The 18541-nt window shown below is 41.3% G+C and overlaps 1 protein-coding gene across 3 annotated transcripts in view; it reads right to left on the bottom strand.

The window, feature by feature from the left end:
- The window catches only part of LOC125461428 (tensin-3-like), a 386950-nt gene that overhangs the window by 49890 nt on the left and 318519 nt on the right, over positions 1 to 18541 (bottom strand). For all 3 annotated transcript variants that reach the window (XM_048550197.2, XM_048550207.2, XM_048550217.2), the window contains one exon: positions 5077 to 5252. In XM_048550197.2, the coding sequence (XP_048406154.2) occupies positions 5077 to 5252 (176 nt within the window). The remainder of the gene's footprint in view (positions 1 to 5076; positions 5253 to 18541) is intronic.

Genomic DNA, 18541 nt, shown 5'->3' with positions numbered 1-18541 from the left:
AGTTTCATCATTATTTCTGTGGCACAGTAACTGATTTGATGGAAGCCAATTTGGTGAAAGCTCTGTCTCTCTTAGACTGAAGGCTGCTCCTAGCACAGAGCTTTGTGGCCACCCCTTGTGTGGCATCATTGCCCGGGATCTACAATTTGGAGCCCTCACTCGCCAGGCTGCAGAGTGCCCACTGGAACTGCTGTCTGTCCATGGTCACGCTGCAGAAACCACCCAATGGGTCACCACTGCCCCCAGTGCAACACAAGTTGGCAGTAACATTCATGCCACACAAATGCCAGGCTATGACCATCATCAATAAGAGACAATCTAACCACCAACCCTTGACATACAATGGTGTTACCATCACTGAATCCCTCACTGAATATCCTGGGATTACCACTGACCAGAAACTCAACTGGATTCACCACATAAACACAGTAGCTACAAGGGACAAAAACAAAGTTGCTGGTAAAGCTCAGCAGGTCTGGCAACATCTGTGAAGGAAAAAACAGAGTTAATGTTTTGGGTCTGGTGACACTTCCTCAGAACTGATGTCGACTGGGAAAACATCAGGTTATATACAGTAACTACAAGAGCATGTCACTTCCTGATTCCCCAAAACCTGTACACCATCTGGAAGGCACAAATCAGGAGTGTGATGGAATATTCCCCACTTGCCTGGATGAGTGCAGCCCCAACAACATTCAAGACGCTTGACACCATCCAGGACAAAGTAGCCCATTTGATTGGCACTGCATCCACAAGCATTCCCTCCCTCCACCATGGACACTCAGTAGCAGCAGTGTGTATTATCACAAGATGCACAGCAGAAAGATCCTCAGACAGCACCTTCCAAACCCATGACCACTTCCATCTAGAAGGACAAGGGCAGCAGATTCATGGGAACACCATCACTTTCAAACTCCCCCCACCAAGCCACTCACCATCCTGACTTGGAAATGTATTGCCATTCCTTCATTGCTGCTGGGTCAAAATCCTAGAACTCCCTACCTAATGGCATTGTGGGTCAACCCACCACCACCTTCCCAAGGGCGGCTAATAAACGCTGGCCAGCCAGCAACGTCCACATCCAACAAATGTATAATGATTTTTAAAAAAAGGCGCTACACTCCACGCATGCTGCAGGACCCCAGACCACCAGCTTACCTACTTGGCCAGGACCCACAGTCACTACCAAACTTGGCAGCCTCACATCTTCCACCAAATATCAAAGCAGTAGCCAGAAGGGCAGGATCCCTATGCCAAACTATAACCCACAGTTTGGGAACAATGTCAGAGAGCAGTGAAACTCCATCAGACCAGAGTAGCTATCACCCAGCAGATTTCCTATAGTGTCCCATTGGCTACGAGTCACAATCTACAACAGGACCCTCATCACCCAAGCAGGCTCTCTCAACAGGCAGTGAGCTTGGGAGTGGGTGAGCGATCTGAACGCAATGTCCTGTCAGCTAGGAAAAAAGGTCTTGGCCCCGCAATCAAAGAAGAGCAGCTCCATTGAACAGTGGCCCAGGTGGACACCAGAGGAAGGAGCCCGTCACTTTCACTCAAAGAGACCAGGCAGCACCCAAGATGAGGCCAGGAAAATCTGACTGTCCCCAGATTCTGGAACATCTCCAGCAAGTGTAGCATCCAGTGTACTCAAGCAAGACAAGGGAGAGAGAAAACAGTGAACTACAGTTCAATTAACCTCACATTGGTTATCAGGAAAATACTGGAACTGTTATTACAGAAGCATTTAAAGAATTATGGTATGATTAACAGATATTAATAAAAGGAAACTGTGTTTGTCGAGCTTATCACAGTTTTAGATGTCATAGAAGGGTAAACAAAGGAGAACTGTTGTATGTAGTATACTTAGATTTCAAAAGCCATTTGATAAGATACCACATAAGATGTTACTATGCAACATAAAGGTTCATGGAGGTTGAGGTAACATATAAGCGTGGATAAGAGGATTAGATAATGAAGGCAAAGCATGGGGAAAGGGCTTTCATGTTGAGTGTGTTTCAAGGACCAGTGCTGAGGCCTTAGCTACTTACAATCTATCTAATGATTTAGCTGGGAATGTAAGCCACAAGGAGGACAAAAAGAAGCTGCATGGGATAAGTACGGGTTAAACGAGAGGGCACAAGGTGCAGATTGAATACAATACAAAAAAGTGTGATTTTAATCACGTTGGTTGCTGGAATTAAAAGTTCAATTTTCTTCTTAAAAAGCATTGAAGTTGCAAAGCTTGATGTTGAGATGGGCTTAGGCATACTTGTAGACAAAGTGCCAAGTAGATGCAGCAAGCAATTGCCAAGGTAAAGAACACAACAGCCTTTATTGCAAGGGGACAGCAGATCAACTTGTTACAACTTTTTGATTCATTCACAAGATGTGGATGTCACTGGCCAGGCCAGCATTTATTCCCTATTGCTAAGTGCCCAGATGACATTAAGAATCAACAACATTGCTGTGGGTCTGGCGTCACATGTAGGCCAAGCCAGGTAAAGTTGTCTTAAAGGGCATTAGTGAATCAGATAGATTTTTCCAGCAACTGACATCATCATCATTGGGCTCCCATTCCAGATTTTTATTGAATTCAAATTCCACTATTTGCCATAGTGGGATTTGAACATTACCTGGGTTTCTAGATTAACAGTCAGGTGAAAATACCATGAGGCTGCTGCCTCCCTGAGTTCTGGTGAGGCTGCACCGGGACTATTGAGCATGCTTTCGTTCTTCGTATTTATTGAAGAATACAAATGTATTAGAAGAAACAGACTGCAGGTTCAACAGCATAGTTCCTGGGACGGATAGTTTGTCCTTCAGTGAAGACTAAATTAATTCGGCTTCTACTCTCTGGAGTTTAACGATTGAGAGGTGATTTGATCGAAACATTCACGACACCAAAAGCTTGACGGGGTAATCCAAACAATTGGTTAGACACTTTTAAAATTACACAAATGCCAACATTCAGCCATCCAATCAGAGGCAAGAGAGGAAAACCATTGATAAAATGGATAAATGATTATTAAGAGATAGTAAGAACTGCCGATGCTAGAGTCAGAGATAACACAGCATGGAACTGGAGGAACACAGCAGACCAGGCAGCATCAGAGGAGCAGGAAAGACGACGTTTCGGGTCGGGACACTTATTCGGAAATGGGGGAGGGGGAAAAGAAGCTCAGAAATAAATGGAGAGAGGGCAGGTGAGGCTAGGGAAGGTAGGAGCGATGGTGATAGATGAGTGCGGGTAGGCAGTGGTGGGGATTGGTCAGTGAGGTGGGATGAGCTGTTAGGAAGGAGAGAAAACAGACAGGACAGGGAGGCAGGGATGAGAGGGAAGGTTGGTCATGGGTTGAGGCCGGGGTTGGGGAGATTTTGAAGTTAGTAAAGTCCACATTGAGACCATTGGGTTGTAGACTCCCAAGGTGGAAAATGAGGCTCTGGTCCTCTAGCTTCCGGGTGGCATTCTTGTGACACTGGAGGAAGCCCAGGATGGACATGACGTCCAGGGAGTGGGAGAGGGAGTTGACGTGGTTTGCGACTGGAAGGTGTTATTGTTTGTTACAAACTGAGCGCAGGTGCTCCTCAAAGCTGCTTCTGAGCCTCCACTGGGTCCCACCGATGCAGAGGAGGCCACATCGGGAGCAGCGGATGCAATAGATTTGCAATCCCATGTGGTCTATTGCATCCGCTGCTCCCAATGTGGCCTCCTCCACTGTCACAATGACGCCTCCCAGAAACTGGAGGAGCAGCGCCTCATATTCCACCTTGGAAGCCTACAACTCAATGGTCTCAATGTGGACTTCACTAGTTTCAAAATTGCCCCACATCCCAGCCTCGACCTATGACCAACACTCCCTCTCATCCCTGCCTGCTTGACCTGTCCGTCTTCTCTCCCACCTATATGCTCCTCCTACCTCACTGACCAATCCCCACCACTGCCTACCTGCACCCACCTAATACCATCCCAACTACCTTCCCCAGGCCCACCCCTTTTCTCTATTTATTTCAGAGCTCCCTTACCCCCTCCCATTTCTAAGAAGGATAAAACTATTATTAATACTTTTTTGTGTAAACTCTTTGTTTTGCAAAATTAAACATGGGGATGTACTGTTCAGTGATTTATTGATTTTGAAAATCCAGCTGGGCACTCGGGCTCAGAACAAATATTTTGCAGATAAGGCACTAAAGACTATCTGAGGCTAGTCAATGTCAGCCAGTGTGGTGAACCTCAGGAGCCTGAGGGTTAACCACATCCTTGGCAATATGCGAACAAGTAATTTGTTCACTATTAACATCAACAGAATGCAGGTTTCAGGGAAGAGAAAAATATTTTTTGTGAAACAGAATTCTCTCTTGATGGAACATATATTCTGAATCACCGAATCTCAGAACTGTTCCAGCACAGGTTAGGTCCATCATGTTTGCAGCGGCTCTCCAATAACCATCGTGACCTAGTCTACTTTCCCCATACCCTTGTGTGCTGTTTCCATTCAAATTATCATTCATTGCCCTGTTGAATTCCTCAATTTACTCTGCCTCAACCATAATTACAGGCAGTGCAGTTCAGACCTGAACCATTCATTGGATTGAAAAAAAGCTACATTTACAAATCGCTTTTAGCCTGTGCCTTCTCATTCATAATTCTTTCACGAGCATAAACAGTTTCTTCCTATTTACTCTATTCATGCATCTCATAATTTCAAAATCTGAACTATTTGAGTCATAGAGATACAGAAACAGACCTTTCAGTCCAACTCGTCCCTGCTGACCAGATATGTTACATAAATCTAGTCTAATTTGTCAGCATTTGGTCTATATTCGTCTAAACCTTTCCTATTCAGGTGCCTTATAAATGTTACCAAAAGCGATGCAACAGCTTATAAAACATTAACTACTGCTCTTAAAATTTGAGGGAATCAGCACCAACACTCCACAGGAGTGCTAAACAAGCAACTTGGCCCATTGTAAACAATATGACCTTATTGAGTCTGGAAGTCATACTAATGAGGCAATTCAATTTACTTTGGAGAAAGAATAGATCCAAGATCATTCCCATGATGTGTTACCTACCTCCCCTGTCTGGCCAGTTGTAGTGAATACTCCAGCAGGCTCAGAGTGACAAGGGCCAGAGGATTTCATCCATCCACTTTGATCGTACAGCAGGCGACCATCACCTTGGTCATACTGTCCAATATCCCACTTCCTTGTCCTTCCAAATGTTAAGTGGCTTTCATCCGCCTGATCACCTAATGGAAAAGTAATATGTTAATATTTGGAATAATTCTCTGAAAAAGTCTTGAATATTTGAAACTCCTAATCATTACGTCTATAACTTCAAGTATACGTTACATTAAAAGTTCAGAAAATGTGAAGAGAGACTGATTGGTATTTCCTTAATTTCAAAATAGCTCTCTACCCGTGAGTAACATCATGATTTAACACCTCCTCCCCTCACTCTAACACTAACATTAAGACACGGGATCGAATCAGATTCAATGAAAAGTGCAGGAAAGAAAGACAGAAGCAGTAACAGGTGCATCTCACAATGCGACATCAAGCTGGTGAAAAAATAACAAAGCCATTCTACACCAAACAGTGGAAGCAGCAAGCAACAGAGACAGCTAAGTGATCCCACAAGTACACATCACGGGTATGTTCTGCAGTTCTGTCACTTCCAGCCATGAATGATGGTGGGCACTGAAACATCACAGTGAGGCAGGAGGCTCCTTGAGTATTCCCATCCTGAATGATGAGAAAGCCCAGCCCTCAGTGTGAAAGACTGAAGCATTTTCATTCATCTTCAACCAGCAGTGCTGACCGAATGATCCAACCTGGTCTCCTACAGTAATCCCCAGCATTATAGATGCCATTTTCAACCAATTCAATTAATATCACATTATTTCACAAAATGGCTGAACACACTGGATACTGAAAGGCTACGTGCCCTGATAACATTGTGTGAATAGTACTGAAGACTTGTGCTCCAGAATTAGCCGGATCATTAATCCAGCTGTTCCAGCACACCTGCAACACTGGCACATCTACCTGACAATGTGAAAAATTAGTTAGGTATATCCTATACACAAAAGTAGGACAATACCTGTGGCCAGTTACTGCCTTATCAGGTTATTCTCAATCATCAAAGCGATGCTTTTTGAAACAATCAATGGCACTTTCAGCCTCACTATTACGAGCTTTCAATTGCAGATTTACTGATTGGATTTAAATTTGACACATTGTTGTGGTGGGATGTGATCCTGAATCCCCCAATGTAACATCCTGGGCTTATGGATTAAAAGTCATCATTGCCCTACCAGATCATAGGGGTGTGCTTTTATTGGAGAAAGAGATGACAGATGGTGATTTAAACTCAGGGTCACCACACCTCACATGAGGGGAGAGGGTGAGCAGGACAGTCTTTCATTGGTGACCTCAGCTGGTGTGGGAATTGAACGCATGCTGTTGGCATCACTGTGCATCTCAAACCGCTCTTCTAGCTAGCCACAGCTAACCAACACCTCACCCCCCGCCCAAGCCAAGATTGCAAACAAAATTTCAACGAGAGGTTTTGATTCCAAAGTAATCCCAATTCTCACTTACGTAAGAAATGTGTTCCTCAGAAACATATTAATTTTAGTAGAGGTCCTGACAGCTTCATGAGCTTGGACTTTCAAAGGTACAACTGCCTCTCCTTTCTCAGTCTGGTCCATGGATAATGACCAAACATCTCATTGAGTAAAAACAACCAAATGTTTGAGCAGATTAGAAGAGTACAGGGATTGACACGCCAGTATAAGGAGATAGTTGGCTGGTAAGCAAGCTAGAACTAAATGGGGTGGCACGGTGGCTCAGCAGTTAGCACTGCAGCCTCACAGCACCAGGGACCTGGGTTTGATTCCACTCTCGGGCAATTGCGTGTGTGGAGTTTGCACATTCTCCCCGTGTCGATGTGGGTTTCCTCCGGGTGCTCCGGTTTCCTCCCACAGTCTAAAGATGTGCAGGCTAGGTGGATTGGCCATGCTAAATTGCCCATAGTGTTCGGGCGTGTGTGGGTTTTAGGGGCATGGGCTGGGTGGAATGCTTCAAGGGGCGGTGTGGACTTGTTGGGCTGAAGGGTCTGTTCCCACACTGTAGGGTATCTAATCTAAAGTACCAGAGTGTTTAGCCTTTGGGCTCCAAATATTTACAATCTATGTTAGTGATTTGGATTGCCAAATTTGAAAGTAACATGAAAATGGGTGGAAAAGTAGGTTTCCTCCATGAAATAAGTAAACTAAATTACAAATGAATATGGTGGTGAATGCGCCAAAATTTGACAGACAGAGTTTAACATCTAAAAATGGGAGGTTATCTATTTTGGTGGGAAGAATAGAAAGGCAGCTTATTATCTAAATGACAGAAAACTTCAAAATATTTCAGTGCAGAGATCTGGGTGTCCTAGTGCACAAGTTGCCAAATAGTTTGTACACAGGTAACGAGGAGGAATAATGGAATTTTGGCATTTATTGTTTAAGGAATTGAGTATAAAAGTAAGGAAGTATTGCTGCAAACTGTGCCAGGCATTGCTGTGTACTGTGTACAGATTTGGTCCCTTTGTTTGAGGAAGGATGTAATTGTATTGGAGATAGTTCAGAAAATGTTCACTTAGGCACAAGCGTACACTTATTACAGAGAAGACTGAATTCAAATACGTAATGGGCTACAGGGGATTTAGAAAGTAGACACAGAACTGATGCTTCCCCTCGTCTAGAGTCGAAAACAAGAGGTCAGTTTTAGGCGGAGGGTGGCTGATTTAAAACAGTGATGAGGATAAATTATTTCTCTCAAAAAGTCATGGATCTGCAGAATTCACTGCCTCAGAGTGGGCAGATGCCCCACTGAGTAAAATTTTAGATGACAGACAGATTCTTGATGAGTAATAGTTCAAAGGGTTATGGGGAACTGGCAAGGAAGGGGAATTGAGTCTGAGATGTGATCAGCCACGATTGTGCTAAATGGCCGAGGAGGCTCGAGGGTCTGAATCACCTCCCCCTGCTCAAAATCTTTATATCCTTAAGTAATATCTTGGTCACGAAGGGTATCAGGGCCATGCAGCACAAGGTGCATTCAAGTCTTAGCGATGTTTCTTTTTTCCTTTTACAATGCGTGCTATAAATGTTCAGAAAATGTTTTTTTCAAAATCAATGTGTTTACTAAGAAGCCAGAAACTATGTGTAGAGGTAACTAACATTGACAGTACAGATTTAATGCGCCAAAAGGTCCTTTTTGTACAGTATGATCTGCAATTCTAATTAATGAATGTCTTCTTTTACTGGCACAGCAGAGATCTTGGCTCAGCCAATATAAATTAGATAGTATAACTACCAATACAATGGGTGTTTTGTTCTTCAATATTGTACTTTGGCATCTGCTGAATAACAAATTTTCTTGTTAGTTTTATTAACATTTTGAGGAAAATGTTCTTGGAAAATGTTCTTGTTTAAGTAGCTTTTTTTTACAAAAATATGGAATGCAATATATTAATTCTGCTTGAAGAAATAGAAGTCAGATTATTATAAGAGCACTGTATTAAAGATTTTGTCCAGCAGAATCATGGCGAAGTCTAAAACTGTTCTAACCTTGAAGGTTTATGTGCCTAAAACAAGATATTTTATTGTGCAGTTATATTGGCAATAATTTGCATCATGGGAAAAAAGCTTCCGTGGGGGAAAATACTTTTGGAGCGAAGATAGCAATAAAAAACTATAGTGAGGCACGAAAACAAACCAGAAGCAGATGGTTGTGGAATTTAAATGCAGTGCAGGTATGAACAGTGAGACGTTTTGAAACCAACAAGTTACTTCAACAATCTTCAGGAGAAAGGCAACAGACCTGAAGAGGGCAATAATGCCTGACGTTTAACAAGGATCTTGCCCCTAGAGTGGGAGATTATCCATTGACAGAGTACTATTCGGCACCACATTATACCTGTGCATGTTGGGCATCTACTTGCCCCAGAGCCACAAATGGTAGATTACAGCAGGGTAGTGACAGAGCTGGGTGAGGGGCAGTGTTGGGCACAGCTGGCAGCTGTTAAGGGTTTTGAAGCGGTGTAGTCCCCTGCTGCCCCAGGTGTACCAGCATCATCTGCCTTCAGCGGTACACATGCCAAGGTGACCATTCTGACATCTTTTTGAAATTGTATCCTCACCCTCTCATCAGCAGATCAGTCTTCAATCTCAATCGTGGATCCCTGCTGTGCCCACTTTCCAGGAGAATGGTACATCTCATTTTCGTCAGGATGCCAATTACAAAACTGACAATGGGACCTTCTGAGATTGAAGATTTGCGATTTTCTAATGCAGGGAGTATCTATTCGTAGCCCAAATCACTGTCAGTCAGCCAGATCGGGAGTAAACAGAGATTCAGTCTCTAAACAAGGCTACAAAGAAGCAAGTACCTTAGCCCAGGACTCAGCAAATCCAATGCACATGTGCCTCTTCCACTGGACCTCCAATGAAATTAAACGAGGTGGTTGCAGGAAAGGGTCAAATAACTTTCATTCTAGTGTCGAACGTGTGTATTTGTGCCACAGATGAGCAAGTCTCAGGTTTGAAGTTTAATCCCTGATGAATTCATGCATATAGGGGTAATGACCTGGGAATGAGCAGGTCATCAGGATGAAATGGATTTTTGTCTAGGGTCAATTTAAATTTGAATTTTCATTTTTAGAAACAGGATCACATTGGGTTTTTTTTTAAATGACGGCAATAAAGGAGGAACTTCTACTGATAGATCACCATGCAAAATCTTCTGATGGTCCAAAGTATGTAATTGCCAGTTAAGGATTTTAAAATACAAGTCACTGTTATTGCCAATGCTCACAGCACAATCCCACAAATTGCAATATTAAGTTCAATTCTAGACAAACTGGCTGTAGTTTCCGCAAACCCATGCAAAGGTTGTCCAAAGTGAAAAATCATTTAACTAATCTAAAAACCACCATATTGAATCAGAAGTATCTTTGGCTTTGTCAAAGATTTTAAAAGTTAGTGAGGTACAAATGTCATTCATTTCATGATATTTAATGGCTTGGGGCCAAGGACCAGCAAACTATGAGATTCAGGTCAAGTAGATCTAAACTGGGTCAGCACTTTGACATAACAAGCTGTACTATCTCAGTACTTTGTAACATTTCAGAAGTTTACAGTTCCTGATAGGCTGTTGATTTAATTGATGAATGGCTCAGTCACAGTCTTCCTATTAGAGCTAATATTAGGTCGTAAGTGAGATCTAACTAACAACCTACAATTGTGTTTGGACAGGGACCTTGATGTTCTTCAGTTGTTATAAAGTCGTACAGCACGGAAATGAACCCTTCCATCCAACTTGTCCATGCCAAGCAAGTTTCCCAAGCTAAATTACTCTCATCTGCCTGCATTTAGCTCACATCACTTTAAACCTTTCCTATTCATGTACCTGTCGAAAAGTCTTTTAAGAGTTGTAACTATACCTGCATCTGCCGCTTCTTCTGGCAGTTCACTCCATATGTGAACAACCATCTGTGTGAAACATTGCCCCTCAAGTTCCTTTTCAATCTTTCCTCTCTCACCTTAAAAATATGCTCCCTAGTTTTAAACTCTTCCAACCTCAGGAAAAGAGCTTTGCTAATCAACTTATCTGTGCCCCTCATTATTTTATAAACCTCTACAAGGTCACCACTAACACAGAAACATCGATGGAATTGAATCCTGGCAGCAGGGATCCCAGCAACTGGCCCAGTACTTGTCAAAGACCAAGCTTCTGGACTCAGGTTTCACTCTTGCAACACAAGAATCTAAAAACTGTAAACTACAACTGCCTTTACTTTCATGTTTGTACCAGATTACCATCGTACCCCTATCTTCTTTGGAGGTTCATTGCCTGCTGTTTTTTGTTAGGTAATAAAGCTCACCTACATTTCATTCAAGAAAACCTTACAATGGGTTCTCCTTCATTTCTGATCTGGTGTACTAAGTTTAGTTGAAGTGTGATAGCAATGCACTAATGATGAAAACAAAACATAGTTCTGAGCCACTGCTAGATTTTTGAAAGTAGAGGGAAGTTGTGGATCTCTTCATTGTGTTCCTTTTTAAATATTGTTGTGACCCAATGTCTCTTTATTATTTACAGTATGAAGGGCAAAAAAAAAATTGATGGCTTACAATTATGCTTTTTATCCTCATCCATTTATTGCAAGCAAAATAAACCATTGTGACTCAAAACATGAACTGTGGATCTGAAGAACAACATTCTAGTTCAGGAAAATAACATCATGGAACAGTACACAATGCATCCCAGTAGGTCAATGTACAAAACAAGAATGGTCTTGTTATAATCCTTGCATCTTGCGATTGCATCACTGTATATTTGGGTAAAAGGAAGGACAAGTGAGTGTTTTGAGACACACAGTGTTTTGGTGTTGAACCTGAAAATGTATCGAGTGTGTAGCATATTGGTGGTGGTCATAAGATATGGTAGGAGATGGGTGGAATGAAAAGCCAGTCAGGATTCTCACTTCTAATAATCGATTCTTTAGGGCACTAAGTATTTAACAATAGGCTCCTTATGAAGGACACTTGTAGCACATACACAATTTCCTTGGAAAGGAATAGGGGAGTTTCTTTGTACAAATGTCACAAATACAAACAAGACTTTCCGACGCAAACAGAAAGACAAACAATTTTGTCCGGCGTATTTCTGAAGTCGATTGTTAGAATGGTGTAAAAGGATACCTCAAGTTACAAAAAAAAATGCTGAACGATAGTGAGTCACTTTTTTGTGAGTGATGAATGGTTGACGCGGTTTCAAACACACTGTGGCCTGCCTAAGATTTCTCACCCATAACATTTAAATGTCCAGGGAAGGAGTCTTCGATTCTAAGTTGTACTCAACATGCATAGTGTTAAAAAGAAGCCTTGAAATACAACTTGTAAAATGCAGTTTTAAAAAAGGTGGCAAACTTATTAACAGGGGAAATGTAGGCTAAACATAATGGATGATATTCTGATTGATTTTGATTCTGTTCCTTGGTGATTGACACGTAAACAAAAGCATATGGAAAAACTAGAGCCTATTAGGCATTTACAATTTATGCACGGTACTAGATTTGCTGATTATTCAAGACAACAGAATAATTTGTATCTGAGTCTTGTGGTCAGTCAATAATGCAAAGTGTTGGGCACAGGCCAAGTCCTGTCTGGCATATTACATCAACTGTCATTGTTACCCAGCTAAATATCTCTCTACATTTGTTTAGTTTGTTGAGTATGAGTCTGTATCATCAAATTCCAGTGGTAGTGCATCACTGTTCAGTGAATAAAATATATGTTATCAATGTTTAATTAGGTGGGCTTGAGAAATTAGATAAGGTTTGAAAGGAAACTACACCAATGACATCAGCTAGAATGAGTAGCATGTTACTACTTGTGGCAGTTCAGCTCTATCTCTCATTCATGCCATTGTTGCCCTAACCGTACCCAAGTCACAAATATTAACCATCTACAGGCAACCAACAGCTCGAGAGAGCAGGTCAATCACTGGTGTCATCTATAAACCAAATGGAAGAATACACACAGACATTTCATAACTAAGCCATGAGCTATAAAGAAGCAAGCAAAATAAAAATTGGTGGGATAAAGGATGTAACTGAGACATACATGGAGATAGGCAGAATAACTGAAACACATTTTTAATTCTTTCAAAATATGCAATATGAACTGAAATCTAAAGGAATGAGACTCCACTGCTAAAATTAAATTTTCAGGTCTAAAGATGCTGTTAACAATAATTTTGACTTCTTACAATGTTAAAAATTCACACACTCTAGAAAATACCAACCCTAAACATTTTTTGCCCTATTTACTGTGTAATTTCATTTTCCTGAACACTCAACCTGCTCAACCTTTCCTTCTAAGACAAATTCCTTCACAGTTGGTGAACATTTTCTGAACTGCATCCAGTGCAAGTACATCCCTCCAAGCCTGTTCTCAACATTGTACTGTGTAGTAGTAAAGACTTTTGTTGTTTTATTTCACTCACCTTGTAGGAAGGCTAACTTTTGATCTGCACCCCTGATGACTCATCACACCTAACTTTTTCTGATTCATGTACAGTGACATCCAGATCCATCTGCATCACAACACTTTGTATCCTTTCCCCATCTAAACAATTTCCTGTTCTTCTGTTCTTCCCACCAAACTGGATGACATCACATTTCCCACATTACACCAGATCTGCCAAATTGTTGCTCACACTCAATCATTACAGATCCCTGGATGACCTTTCTGAATCCCCCACCTATTTGCTTTCCTATTTATCCCTACTATTGCCCTGTGTACCTCAGATTATCCTACATCTGAAATCTAGCAGCAACAGGCCAAGATAGCAATTCCATGCCTCCACTATGCAGTAATATGAGTGACTAACTAACAGAATGCTGCTGTCAAGGCGGAAAGCCATTCTAAATGAGCATTTTGTTTTGTTTCTTTATTTGTTCACGGGATGAGGGTATCACTGGCTCGGCCAGAATTTATTAACCATGCCCCATTGCCCAGAAGGCAGTTAAGAGTCAACCACATTGCTGTAGGTCTGGAGTCACATGTAGGCCAGACCAGCTAAGGATGGTCACCTTCCTTACCTAAAAGACAATAGTGAACCAGATGGGTTTTTAAACCTACAATCAATGGATTCATAGTCATCATTAGATTCTCAATTCCAGGTATTTATTCAATTTAATTTCCATCATCTGCCATGGCGGGATTCAAACACAGGTCCCCAAAATGTTATCTGGGTCTCTGGATTAACAGTCCAGCTATAATACCACTAGGCCATTGCCTCCCCTCTGATATAAATTAATTCCAATACCAGTGTGATTCCAGAGACTAGGGAATTGTTTCAATTAGCATGTCCCTTCTGCTGCTCACAACAAGCAAGGTATTGACCGTACCCAACCAGTCTGCTTGCAAAACTTGCAATCTTGTGTCTAACATTAGATGCACTTTTGCAATTGGACAACTTTGGCTGAATAATCCTGAAAGTATAAGGAATTAAGCAGACAACGATTTTAAAATTGTCAGCCAGGCTTCAGGTGTGACGTACCTGTGAGTATTGGGACTATGCGGGTTAATATTTTTTGCAGGCACAAAGAATTTGTGCATGCATTGCACCCGCTTAAACTCAACAAAGTAGGTGACAGCCATTTACTGGCTTTTTCTCAGGGCAATGCCCCGACTAATCTGCATCAACCTGCCTGGTTAAATCAGCATTGATGGGTACATTTCTCCATGACAATGCCTCCAGTCCATCAGAGTAATCTTCCAATCTCTCTTGCAGTATAAATGTTGATTATAGAACATAGAACATAGAACATAGAACAGTACAGCACAGAACAGGGCACGATGTTGTGCTGACCATTGATCCTCATGTATGCACCCTCAAATTTCTGTGACCATATGCATGTCCAGCAGTCTCTTAAATGTCCCCAGTGACCTTGCTTCCACAATTGCTGCTCAAAACGCATTCCATGCTGTCACAACTCTCTGTGTAAAGAACCCGCCTCTGACATCCCCTCTATACTTTCCTCCAACCAGCTTAAAACTATGACCCCTCGTGTTAGCCATTTCTGCCCTGGGAAATAGTCTCTGGCTATCAACTCTATCTACGCCTCTCATTATTTTGTATACCTCAATTATACCCTTGAATTCACATTCTTGCAAAATGCCACAATGGGAGCAAGATGAAAATCTTAGACAAATAAGACCCTTTTCAGCAATAGTCAAGTTCTGCATAACCTAATGACTACAGAATGAATTTAAGGTGAATTGAATAATCGGAGTACTCATATATAATAAATATGAAGTACAATTCTGGAAGTAAATTTAACGTCTAAGTAAGTGTTGCTGTTGTGTAGTACTTATGCATTAATCACTGCTATGACTGGCTAGGACTAAGTGTTATAATAACCATTTTAAGTCATGTGGGGAAAAAGTAGTGCAAATATATTGTAATTATCTCATAACTTCCAGCAGCAATATCTTCAACCAACTGCATTAGTAAACATACTATGTTTATAATTTGTGAAGGAAATATTGAGGCAGGAGAAGAGAAAACAAAACAAAAATCAGCAGTCATCATTTACCCACCATGGACTCACATCTGTCTGACTTCAAAAGCTACTACAACAGTGAAAACTAACAATATTCCTAATTGTTATAATGACTATAACTGAAGGAATCATCAAATTAGCCATAAAAAAGTACATTTTTCAAAATACTGCTCTCTACACAACATATAAAAAAAACCCACATGAATATTTTTTCCTTACTTAACACACACCTGAAGGGGAGGTTTTATTGTTGTGCTAGAAGTCTCAGCTGTCGCCTGGAGAGGTGCCAAGTGACTGGTTGACCTCCTACAGGATTAGAAGCCATGGGGTAAAAAAAAAGACCACCCTCTCTGTGACAGATATTTAACCAATTGTGAAAGAATCTAGAAATAATCTACCTAAACTCATTTTCTATAACAAATGGTACCTAACGAATCACTTGCAGTTAGAAAACAACTAAGAATTTACAAATCTCAAACAAAGTGTTAACATAGGCTTTCAATGTTGGACATTCTATAAATAGGTCAGCGGAAAATATAGCCACACACCTGAGTCTGCCAGTTCGCACCCCAGCTAATCAATTAAATGCTAGTTTGGTTTCACGTTAAATTAGAAGATTCTTGATTCATGCTCTTACATCTCCATTCAGTAATGAGGGAGGGCCATACTTCAGGTATGCCTTCTGATGTATCGTGAGGCCAAGCTCTCACCTAACGCAGTATTGTGTGCGCTCTGGAGGACTTCCCGGCACTGATCAAAGAAAGACAGGAGTTTTTCCTCGTTTCCTGACCAATATTTAGCCCTTAGCTAACAAATAATTATCATTGCTATTTGGGAGCCATTGCTCTACATGCTGTCATTACAACATTGACTGCATTTCAAAAATACTTTGTTGCCTATGAAGCAGGAACTGCTACAGGAACATAACAACATTACGCTTAAAAGCAGGAATAAAAAGAAAAGGCCCTTCAAACCAACTCCACTATTCAATAATGTCATTGCTAATCTCGTTGTTGTCACAGCTCCACATTCCTGTCTGCACCACAGAACCCTTGACCACCTTGTAAAAACTGAAAAATCTCACTTGACATTGAATAAAATTTAAAGGCATGGCCTCTACTGCTCTCTGGAGAGGTTAATTCCACACTGTAATCATTATGAGAGGAAGAAAGGTCTTAAAAAGGGGCATCTATCAATAAATTGTGTCCCCTTAGTCTCCCCTGACATGTGGGAGCCTCTAGGTATTGACCCTATCCCAGTTCTCTTTAGATCTTACTTGTTTCCATAAAATCACCTCTAATGTTTCCATGCTCCATTAATATAGATCTAGTCTGAGAGTCATAGCCTCATTCGCATATACTTTGGCGAACTCGCAGAAATGTTCATTCACTTCTTGGTAATCCATCCCATCAACCCCATCAGTTTTGAACTTCTCCACATTCCTACCCAACTTGTCTATCTAAGTTTTCATCTTTCCACTTTAACATCTTCAGTCCCAAGAAAATCGAATAACATCCCAGATACATTTGTCCACTGTTCTCCCACAGAAGCAGGGTGTTATTGATTTCTGACAACCCCATCTTCGGCATTATCCCTTTTCTTTCAATGCTCCACTGTCACCCCTTCTTGTAAATGGAGTTAATCCCCCTTCAGAAGTGCTAGGCCATCAGCGACCCAACATGCCGTCTTCAATCCCTGCAATTAATTTTCTTAGCTTTTCTTTTGTAGCAGTCGTCCCAAATAATCGCCCCTTAACTTTTAACGGGTGAACCCGCAGGACTCACTGTGGTCCACCACTTTTGGTGCCGTAGCTGGACTGCCCAAATGATGAGCCACCAAACTGTTGAGTGATATCTGACTCTCTATCTGACTGCCCACAAGTCTGACTGTGGCCTACTCCCCAAACTATGGTGATTATACTGTATTACTGTATTTGAACATTAAATGAATTCTCGTAAGAATGCACAATCAAAATTGTCTATTCCATCTCATATCAGTACTCAGAAACGTTGCTTAAATGTCACAATGTAGCACCCTCTTGACCTCATTTATATTTCAGGTACAAGAGATGCTGGAGAAAAGGCTTCCATCCGGGGGTGAGGCATTAAACTCAGATCCATTTTTCATGTTTCAGCAAAAATAAGGAGCTCGCCCATTTCCCAAATAATATTCATCATTTAAACAATGTGAGACCAGCTCTGTGGGCTGGTCTTCCTTTGCTTTGCAAACGAGGAAAATGTATTTTTCTTCCACTTTAAGGTCAGAAAACAGGAAGGAATAATGATCTCTTCCTGCAGGTTTCCAGCAAGCACATTAAACAGTACTGCCTACAACTTCTTTCACCTGTTAATCAGAGTTAGCCAAGTTAAATTCTTTCTCATTTGTCGAAATGTTTGGAGCTGTACATAAAAAGCTAAATTTTTTTTTGAAAACGATTATGTTTTACATTTGAGTGACAAGTTAAAACAAATCAACAGCCTAGTACAGCTTTCTCATGCTAAACTTGGCAGTTCAAGAGAATGCCCCCAAAGTGTGGCAACCACCTCAGACCACTTCGTCGGGAGCATGTTGTATACAATTGTCAAATAAGAAGCTGGTTGCACTACGTGCTTCCTTCCATTTTATCTCTTATTAGTGTTTCTTTTAAGTCTCCTCCACCACCCCACCCACTAAATTTTAAATTAGAAAAACAAGCAATATTTGCCCTACTTTTCAGTCAGGGATCTTGCTATATAAACATTGTTTTCAATTTGAATTGCTGGCCAGATTTTTGTACATCATTCTACATCAATCTTTCTTAGCTCAGACTTTGCCAATATTATGGAGTTCAAGTTCAAGTCCTGAGAAGGGAAATCTATTCTGGATGTGAGTTTGCTCGCTGAGCTGGAAAGTTAGTTTTCAGACGTTTCCTCACCATTCTAGGTAACATAATCAGTGAGCCTCCGACAAAGGGAAATCTATGCTTTGCTCAAGAATGTACCAGTTGTCATTAGCACCATCAGAACAAGATCTAGTTTGGAATCCACAACAGCATGGTCAAAGGATTTCCAAGATCATACACACAACATAAAATTAATGAAAGCAAAATTAATTTGTTAGCTCAACTAAGACAGTAGTGCGCAAACCAGCATCTCTCATTTCACAGCAGCAAGATTGGGGTGGACCATAATATGAGCGTGTGTGGTCCCCAGAGGCAACTGGCCACTTCAATGACCTGCTATGTCCACTGAAATGAGAATTTTGAATAACTGGTGTCTGGAACCCAGATGGGCATGGCAACTCTTTGGGGAGCTGAGGCATCCCTAGTGTTATAATCTCAGGACATCTTGGGAATTGGTCAGGTGCTCTTTGAGAAAGCCAACTGCGAAGATGGATGTATCTGGAAGATGTGTAAACCCTTGGAACTATCGA

This window comes from Stegostoma tigrinum, chromosome 2, assembly GCF_030684315.1.
Source record: "Stegostoma tigrinum isolate sSteTig4 chromosome 2, sSteTig4.hap1, whole genome shotgun sequence".
Taxonomy (NCBI): domain Eukaryota; kingdom Metazoa; phylum Chordata; class Chondrichthyes; order Orectolobiformes; family Stegostomatidae; genus Stegostoma; species Stegostoma tigrinum.
This window is presented reverse-complemented; position numbering and strand designations above follow the sequence as displayed.